The sequence below is a fragment of the Nelumbo lutea genome, chromosome 5 (genome assembly GCF_056320005.1).
Source record: "Nelumbo lutea isolate HS-2025 chromosome 5, American lotus-T2T, whole genome shotgun sequence".
Classification (NCBI taxonomy): domain Eukaryota; kingdom Viridiplantae; phylum Streptophyta; class Magnoliopsida; order Proteales; family Nelumbonaceae; genus Nelumbo; species Nelumbo lutea.
Genome location: NC_142688.1, coordinates 43984979 through 43995165, shown reverse-complemented (window position 1 = coordinate 43995165; position 10187 = coordinate 43984979). Strand labels below are relative to the sequence as shown.

Below are 10187 nucleotides of genomic sequence, written 5' to 3'. Positions count from 1 at the left end.
TTATGATTGTTGCCGGTAGGCCTTGTTTGATTCAAGATGTGTTTATTTAAGCTGAATTTTTTGCAATCTGAAAGCATTTCTGTTGGGAAAGGAACATGGGAAATTGTTTGTTTTGACTAAGTCAGATAGATAGTAAAATGGCTATCACTTCCTTGGTCTTGCCTTGAAATCCTTCATAGGATTTTGGTTTTGAAAAACCCTGAAGTATGATAAATTTGTGTTTGCAAATAGAACCCTTGCGATTAGAGGTGTAAATCGGGCCGGGCCGTCAGCAACCCGACATGAAATTGGACTGGCCCAGCCCAGCATGGCACGACAACCCATGTGTCATGCTGGACCGGGGGTTCGTAGCTCACGGTCCGGCACAGCATGACATGACGGCCTGCGTGCCGACATGGCCCAACCCATGGCGTTGTTGGTTATGGCCTGTAGGGCCCGTAGTGGGCCACGCTCGGCCTGTTCAAAAACTAGCCGTTGGGTCCCCCCCTAAACGGCTAGTTTCAGCTTTTGGGGGGTGGGGTTTTACATAAATACCCCCCTAATAGCTATATAGGGGGTATTTATGTATTTTGCTTATGGAGGGGAGAAAAATGACACAAGTGCCCCCCAACAGCTATATAACAACTAGTTTAGAGGGGTTTTTTGGGTAAAGTTATAAATAACTTTACAATGACCAAAATACCCCTCCAAACAACTAAAAAACAATTAGTTTTTTAGGGTATTTTGGGCAATTGAATTATTTTCAATTCTTATAAATAGCCCTATGGCCCCTATCCTCCACCATTCTTCTCATCACACCAATTCAACAATTCTCTTATTCTCTTAATCTCTTCAGTCGTTCTTCTCTCAGTTTCTCATACATTCTTTGCAATTTAGTGAACTCTGATAGTCTCATAGTCTGATTAGTTGATTGTCTGATTCTCCAAGTTAGCAATTTGGGAGGCTTGGAGCCTTGGACGTTGTCACGTTGAAAGGCTTTAACCGTTGAAATCAAGTTGGGATTTTGAACCCGCAATCTGGGGTAAGTCCAATAAATTAATTTTATTTTTTTAGAATTTAAAAAAAAGAGGCCAACTCTTCCCAAAACCCCAAGTTTAGTAGCCTGATTTAGAAAATATTTAAAATAAAGGATGTTGAGAGGAAGGGGAAAAGAGTGGTTTGCCAAAAATGTAGAAAAGACTTTAGCTATTATAACAAGGGTGGTATTGACCATTTGACCAAACATTTTCTCATACATGAGAATGAAGAAGAAATAACCCACAATTTAAATGAATTATTGAAATAATGGAAAATAAATTTTAAAAATATTGGGAGAAGTTGGAGAACATTTCTTGCCGCCAATCCCACCATGGCACATGATCCGTGATCTATTAACCCCTCCGATGTCTATAGGCTACATTTCCATCGGAATCTTGTTTAGTTGTTTTAGTGCAGGACCTATAGGTACCATTATACCAGGATTGGCTAAATGTAGTCATGATGCAGAATATAGATTACAACTTTACAATTACAAGACAAAGGAGTTAGGAGGGCATGATACTACTACATACATCGGATATTTCACCTAAAGTAGATGATGAAAGCGCGAATGCTTTCATCATAATTCATAATGTATATGTAAATTTTGTTTAAATTGTAAATTTTAACAAATAACCCACAATTTTTTATTTTTTTCAAATTATTGTAAGTTTTTTTTAATTTTATTTAATTTATTTGCTATTAATGTAATTTTATATTTTCAATTTGTAACTATATTGTATTTTTATATTTTATTAATTTATTCTATTTTCATATTTCATTCATCCAAGTATGATTGTACGAAGTATGAAGTATCCAACCATTTTATATTTCAATATTTGTATGCTTTGTAATTTGTATCATCATTCAGTCAAATTTTAATGAAATAAAATTCCTATTTGAATTGTTTTTACTTTTATTTATTTTTTTTATGTAGTCGTAAATTCGTAATCCATAAGACCATAACCATATCCATATCCATTCAGTCTAGGTCTAGCCCAGTTCGGCCTAAGCCCAAGGCCCGCCCTGTGGCCCAGCCCGACACGGCCCAAGCCCACGACACAGCCTGCAGCTTGGCTCTACCTAGGCCGACAACATGACACGGGCCTACATAGGCCTGGGTTATGGACCGTGTTGGGCCGACCCTCAGAATTTTCATCGAGGAGGGAGACAGTCCACATGCCAGCATGGCACAACTCGCACTTTGCACGGGCCACCCACGGGCCATGCCATGCCAGCCTGACACGTCGCAATTTACACCTCTACTTATGATGTGTGCCTATATTTGCAAATAGAACCCTTACAATGCATGTCGGGAGGTTTTTCCTGCTCGTTTTCTTTTGGACCTTGCTATTGTAGATAAATATTTTATAATGATATATATTTTGCTTTTAGTGATAAAAAATTAGTTTTTAATATTTTTAATTATGACATCACGGGTCGACCCCGTTCGACTCGGGCGGTCGAATCGCTCACCTAGACCCGGAGTGAAAAAGGGTGGGAAGAGGCAACCTTGAGTATGACTAATTTTCTCTTTCTGCATTGTTTCGACTTGTGAGAAGGAAAAGGCAGAGAACGATGGGTGGGAAGAGGAAGAAGGGAGAAAGCGATGTTGTTGGAGTCGGAGAAGGAGAAGAAGAGCAGCAGCAGCAGAAGAAGAGGCAGATGCTTCCATCGCTGATAAAGAACAAAGAGAAGAGATCTTCTGTTCATGCCAAGTTCAAGCACGAGAAGAAGCTCGAGAAGCGAAAAAAGCTTAAGGCTCGTGATGCTGCAGAAAAAAGAGCTCTCGAACTTGGCGAGGAGGTATTTTTCGTATCCCTTCGCCTTTTCTTCTTCAAACTCCAACTTTCTTTGAACCATGAAAAGAAGAGTAAAATAATATGCCCTGCTGGTGTCCCTGCTGGTGTTTAGGGTTTAGGATTTTGATATTTAGACGATTGAAGGTGAAATTTTTAATACATGTTTTGTTTTAATCTTTTATGCAGCCTCCGCCAAAGAAGATCCCTCGTACGATTGAGAACACCAGAGAGTTCGACGAGACAGTCTGCAAGCCCGATGACGAAGAGGTTTGAATTCTCTGTTGTTTCTTGTTTTTCCTTGGACTAAAAGGAAGAATAGATGGATCACTTGAATGCAGAGATAATGGGAAGATTTATTGCAATGAACTAAACGGTCATGTACAACTATTCTTTTTTTATTTTTTTTTCTGTCACAGACGATAGTGCTCTATTACTTTGTTTACGTTTGCAAACAATTAGTTCACTCCGAGGAGTTAATGGTAGGCATCTGTAACTAGAATACAAGCATCAGCACTCAGTATTAGAGAAAAAGAAGAATAATTGCTGGAAGTGGTTTGTAGATAACATTTTTATTGGAAAAATTGAAAACTTTTATCGACATTAAAAAACTAAAGATTAAGCGTCAACAATTTGGTCCCCATCTCCGTTAATAGTTAAACAATTGCTAAACTAACTGCCCATGACCACAAGTTTCTGAAATGGTATAGGATGATAATATGATAGAAAGGTAGAAATCTGAGAAAAGCGACTTACTACAGAATAGAGGAATTTTGTAAACTCATACAGCCCAAAGCTGTTGAGCTACAAGGAAATATTACCTAAATGATATCGTTTATTGAAATTTGTTGAGTCTAGTGAGGAGTGAGTTGCTTCTTATTTGTACGATAATGAACCATTTCTTTTTTGATTGGTATAAATTAGCTTCTCATGCTTCATATTAGTTGTTTGTTGTTGTTATTTATCAAAAAAAAAGTTGTTTGTTGTTTGAATTTTATTTATTATGGAGGCAAACTTGTACTGAGGGTCATATTGTTTCTTTTCTGAAAACATCTGTTTCTTGTTTCTTTATTATGTTGTATATTCATTGCTCTTTAACATGTTAACCATGATTTATATGCAGCTGTTTGCCGGAAATGATGCAGATGAATTTAGTTCAATTCTTAAAAGGGACTGCACTCCAAAGATATTGATCACCACATGTCGTTTTAACTCTACTGTATATTCCTCATCCCTCTTTATTGATTGTACATAGCATGGAAGCTACTGTACTTTCATAGATTTCTAAAATTTCAAAGGTATTATTATATCATTTGCAAAGTCTATTTTTTGGACAATTGCTGATTTATTGCATATTTTACTTAATTCACAGAGAGGGCCTGCTTTTATCTCAGAGCTGCTTTCAATCATTCCAAATGCCCACTATTATAAGAGAGGGACCTATGACTTGAAAAAGGTGCTGTGTCTTTGAAGTGTAGCATGTTGTAATATTGTATTACTTAATAATCAGGGTCACTGGGTACAATGTTCTATAGAAGACATTTTTTTTTTTTTTTTATAATTTGTGTGTATGTTTCTTGTGTGACAGATTGTGGAATATGCAAAAAACAAGGACTTCACTTCAATCATAGTTGTCCACACTAATCGTAGAGAACCAGGTATCAGTTAGTGTTTTCATATATCCCCAAAGATGCTTTGAATATTTTTTTTTTCTTTTTTTAATTTTTATGATGACCAGTAACAGAAGTCAAGCTTAATTAATTAGAAATATAGAGTAGAACAAGGAGTTGCAGGAATACAAGTCATAGAAGAAACATGAGCATAGCCCCTGCTATCTCACCCCATTACTTGCTTTACTACAGCCGAGCCCAAAACATATCTTGCCTAGTGGCCATAGTTTTCAAGGTGCCAAGGTGAGGCTAGGCGACTGGGGGGCGCCTAGTCGCCTAGTGGATGGATTTTTTATGTTAAAAATATAGATCCTAGGGTAGTTCCCTAGGTACTGTAATCATATTTCTTTAATAATTATTCATGATTTTCATAAGAAAAGTATAAATTTCATATTAAAAAAAAAACATAGGGGCTGAACCCTTATTTTTGTTATAGGAAAAGAAGAAAATAAAAAGTATCGGTAGTAGTAGTAGTAGTAGAAGAAGAATATATGGAAAAGGAAAATGTGCTGATTAGATAAAATTTCTAGTTCTTCCTTACTTATTGGTTCAGGTTTTTAAGTCTTTGAGGGTTCAATACAGCATTTAGCAATATTTGTGTTGATCAAACCCTAATGAATAAGAAAATAATAAAAGGAAATTAGTATATAAACACACAAAATGATTATTTTAGTTTAATAATGTCTATTTTATAATTATAATCTCAAAAAAGAATGTATAAAAAAGTATTTTATAGTAGGAAGTAGAAAACTGTTAGGCGATTAGGCGAGGCGAGCCTCAAAGGGCGCCTTGTCGCCTAGGTGCCCGCCTAGGCGTTGCCTTGACAACTATGCTAGTGGCCCCTTGTTTTGCTAAGCCATTAGCCAAGCTGTTGGCTGATCTTTATGCCCACTGTATTACCAATTGCATCTCTCTAGAATGCCAGTCAAAACCTCTTATTTCATTTCTGTAGTTCCAGTTTGCTGCAATCCTTCTTGATAGCCAGCTTATAATCACTTTAAAGTCTCCTTCTATAATCAGTTTATCAATTTTCAGTTCCTTTGCCTTTTGCACCCCATACATTGCTGCCTTGAGTTCTGCTTCGTGGTGTCTCCTCCAATCGGGCCTGAGTACATTGCAAGTAGGACACAATTCCCATCTCTTATTACTCCCCCTATTCCAGAAGGACCATGATTCCCCATTACTTCTCCCATCAAAGTTCAGATTTTCCCATCCCCTTTCTAGTACTTCCAAATCTTTTCCACCTTTGGTTTCTTAGAAGAGGAGGCTCCCATCAAAGATGCTTTGAATATGTCCTCAGTTTGTTCAATTGTTATTTTATGGTTGTTTTTTGATATGTCATATCTTGAACTTATTAAGATGAATTTTTATATGTGAACCCAAAACCCATCACAAGGATTTAGTGTATTAAACTAATATACACCCAAATGAATGATTGATGTCATGATCTATTCTCCTATAAAATTTGTATTAGTGATCCATAGTTATCCATTTCTATGCAACTATGTATATTTCTATGAAATCTGTTTCTATTTTTCATGTTTTGTGTTAATAATATCTTCCTTTTGGTTATTGATATTTGAAGCCTCCTTTATACTGTAGATGCTCTCCTGATCATTACTCTACCTGATGGACCAACTGCACATTTCAAGCTCTCGAATCTGGTTTTGTGCAAAGATATCAAGGTATTTCATGGACATGCATGGTCTCACAGGCATGCACTTCTGTACTTTTCTTTTGATAATTTTTTGATCAATAATGATCAACTTTTATTAAAATTGTGGAAAAGATGGTGCCCAACATTTCAAGGATTTCGAAATGAAATCTGAATACAAAAAAAAAAAAAAAAAAAAACTTACAGCTTAGAGCTGTCATACGTAAAAGACAAAAGACAAAAAACAAAAACTGATTACTATTCTGTCTCCGCTTCTAAAACTCCAAGACGTTATACTCTGTCCACACCACTTCTAGCTCAAGAATCTGTTATATCAATTGCAGATCTAGTTACCCATCTTAAATAGAAATTCAGATTGACCGCTAGATTTTGTGCTTCTCTCAACCTGAATCTCAAAGGCCACGGAGCTTCCTCCATTGGGGTGCAAGTTAGGCAGGGTTAGGTCGGGTCAAGGCCAATCCTAACCCAACCTTAGTTGTTGAACCTCCAGCTGATGACTTTGGTTGGGCTAACCCAATTTCTTCACTTTGTTTTGCCCAAAAGGCATTCTCACTTATTAACTTTCTTTATCTTAGGATTGGTTAATTAAGGTTAACTATATACAGGGTCAAAGTTATGATGCTTTTGGAGTTCCATACTTATATTATACTATAAAGTTTTTACCTTTAAAATTAAAATTATTGATACATATACATGCATACATGCAAATTTATGTGATATTTATATACAAATATGAAGACATGTCAGGTTAGGTTGCCCAAGGCCTTAGCCCTAACCCAACCCAAAGTTAAGGCTGGTACATATTTTTCAACCCTAACCCTAAACTAACCTTCAATCCACCCCAGTTTTTTCAGGTTGAGTTTATGTGAGCCCGACTCAACTTGCACCCCTAATCTCTTGGTGTAAGTCAACCTATCACTACCTGGCATATGCCCTTGACAAACAAATCCCTACATCCCCCAGCATGGCAAATTTAAGACCTTTTGGGAGAGCTAACTGTTCAGGCCCTAGTAACTTGCCTTCTCCAGTTCTCCTACAGGTCCAGGAAAACTCAATAGCATGCTACAACTATGTTCTCTGAAGATTCTACCAATTCCAGATTGTTCAGGGTTCCCTAGGCAGCAGCCATCAAATTAATTTTAGTCTTCCTTCCTCTGGATCTGTCCAATGGCTCAAATCTTGATTATCTTTCACTCTTCTATTAGAATGACTTGCAGTTGGACCTTTTCAAAATTGCATCCATTTTATCCCGTTTTTTAATGAAGTTGAAGATGGAAGGGGCTTACAAGCCTGTTAGTGTGCAAAAGGAGCATAGAGAGAAGCATTCTCCCTGGGAAAAAACAAAATACAGCCTAGGATCCCTATATTCGAAAGGGTGGAGGGTGGACAATCTTCATTTCTTTGAACTCCTACAGAAAAATAATGGTTTGCTTTCTCCTGCATTATGGAATTTGTGTTGAAATCCTTGGATTCACAATGACAAAAAGGGCACACACCTAGGTGAAGCATAATGGTTAGCTCATAAAAAAAATGCAGGCGAACCCCCTGGATTCGCAAATGGTTAATCCTCACGAACCCCCTGGATTTGCATTGAACACAATTAACTAGTAGGGAGTATCATTTTAATTATCCATACAATACTCCTAAAAAAATGGTTAATTCATCAGACTTGTTCAATGAACTAGTGATAAGGTTCTGAGCAAAGTCAGTAGAAATGAAGTTTTTTTCTTTTCAAAGAAAGAACATGGAAGATACTCCTTATGGTATGACATGAAAAGGATGTTAAGGATTTTGAAAGCTTGAACAGGATGCCCACAATTCGCTATTCTAAAGTTGCAAGTGTGATTTTCTCATTTTTCCAGGATAGTGAATGGGTCATACTTGTTAATTCCCAATGGATGTTAGTTTCAACTAAGTAATAAGCAAGATATATGACAGAGGATGAACTTTCTAGATGTTGACAAGCAACTTCCATTCTTGGCTTACTATTTCAAGTATGAGTTTCTGGGGTTGCAACGGGTTGAAACTAATTGTTGGAATATTTATATGCTCGCAGAACCATGGTAATCCAACAAGTCATAAGCCTGAACTAGTATTGACCAACTTTACAACACGCCTGGGTCATCGTATTGGCAGGTGAAGATCTGGTCTTTATATATATATATATATGATTGCCTCAAATGTAGTTTCATTTGAAGTATGGCTTCTATTTTCTAGCCACTTTTGTTTTTGAATGATTTAAATTATTAGGTTTATACAATCACTTTTCCCTCAAGACCCAAATTTCCGTGGTCGGCGAGTTGTAACCTTTCACAATCAGCGAGACTTTATATTCTTTCGCCACCATAGGTATGTCTCTATTTGCTGTTTACAAACATAAGGAGTTTGACTGTTCTTGCAGGAGGCTTTTGCAATTAGATATATTTACAATATGGTGACGACAAATCTTTCTTTTGTGTAACTAGGTATATTTTTGAGACAAAAGAAATAAAACAGAGCAATTCAGATGATAAAAAGTCCAAGGATGCCAAAGATGAGAAAATACCTCAAGAGAAAGTGATTGCACGTCTTCAGGTTTCACATTGACTGATCTTTTACTTTATTATTTTTTTGGATAAGTAGTTAAAAGAATGAATGAAGATTTATCAAAAAAAGAAAAAAGAATGAATGAAGATAAATTGCAAAGGTTACTGCCCCAATAAAAAAGGATCTAAAACAGGCTGATAAAAAAAAGGATCTAAAACATGATCTTTGTTACTAAGTACACTTGTCTTTTTGTACTAACCAGACAAAAAAAGCTATTCATCCTGTACATTAACTGTTTGTCTATGTCAAATAAGGTAGGAGATAAAATGGAAATGTTACATAGAAGTGTCCTCAAGAACCCATGTCAGACTATTTATAAAAAAAAAAAAAGAATCCATGTCAGACTCTGTCTTGTAAGAGTACATGCAACATTGTGGACAACTAAAAGTTTAAGCAAAGTCTCTTATCAAGGACATGATCAAGTAGACATTATTTATCTTCCAAGATTGACTTGTTTCTTGCCAAATATCTCAGCAAAATGTCTAAGGAAACAAGGTTCCTTCATATATGATCATCAGTGCCGCGAACTTTCAGTGACCATTTAAGTATGACCTAAGGCTGCTTGGGTTGCCTCAAATCTGTTTATTTTATTTAACAATTTATATTACCTTATTTTTGCTTCAAAGTCTACCATTTTCTGAGTCGGCTTGATGAGGAAGATAATGGGCTGTAGATCAGGGATAACATTATTTTCTGTTAGCAGCCAATAATTATAGTTCAGTGACCTTACAACCATCTCCCCACCCCATAAAAATATAAACAAATGCAGGAGTGTGGACCTCGCTTCACGTTGAAATTGATTAGTCTGCAGCATGGAACATTTGACACCAAGGGTGGCGAATACGAGTGGGTTCACAAGGTAATATTATTAATTCCTTTCCAAAACTTGGTAAAATTAATTACATCATACAATATTTTTTTGACCATATACTCACTATCTACGCATGTTTTCTTGTCAACTTTAGCCGGAGATGGATACAAGTCGGAGGAGATTTTTTCTCTGATTTAGCTTGGAGAATTTTTCTTCGTGGTTCTACACTTGCATTGGAGAGAAGAGAATATTTTCAAGCTCGGAAGATTTTGTCCCCTTTCTTCCAGAGAGATTTTTTAATCTCTTGTGCGCTAAGTTCTTATGTGAGTCTTTGAGTGTTCTAAATTTTGTTGACCAATCTGAGATGAATAAAAGGTGATTTTTGCAGTAAATTATTTGGCCCTATTATTGTACTACTTTAATGATGAACCAATCTCATCCCACCATAACTCGAGTGGTATTAGGTGGGAATAGCTTAGAGCCAACCTTGTATGCGGTTTCAGTGATCACTCCCCGTAAGGAATCAAACCTCCTTTCCACCACTAGGGCCTCTATCTGTGTACTCGTCAGAAAAGAATTAAAACATTTTTTAGAAGGAAAATTCATGATGCTGGAAGACATGTACCGGA

General features: G+C 36.5%; 1 protein-coding gene across 1 annotated transcript; it reads left to right on the top strand.

Moving 5' to 3' along the window:
• The first annotated feature begins 2474 nt into the window (after window positions 1-2474).
• On the top strand, window positions 2475-9950 carry MEE49 (Ribosomal RNA processing Brix domain protein). The gene is made up of 11 exons (XM_088945143.1): window positions 2475-2823; window positions 3006-3086; window positions 3940-4035; window positions 4189-4272; window positions 4405-4474; window positions 6089-6171; window positions 8218-8297; window positions 8412-8510; window positions 8627-8735; window positions 9517-9606; window positions 9713-9950. The coding sequence occupies exons 1-11, from the start codon at window positions 2596-2598 to the stop codon at window positions 9749-9751; spliced, it is 1059 nt and encodes a 352-aa protein (XP_088801269.1). The 5' UTR covers window positions 2475-2595; the 3' UTR covers window positions 9752-9950.
• The last annotated feature ends 237 nt before the right edge of the window (window positions 9951-10187 follow it).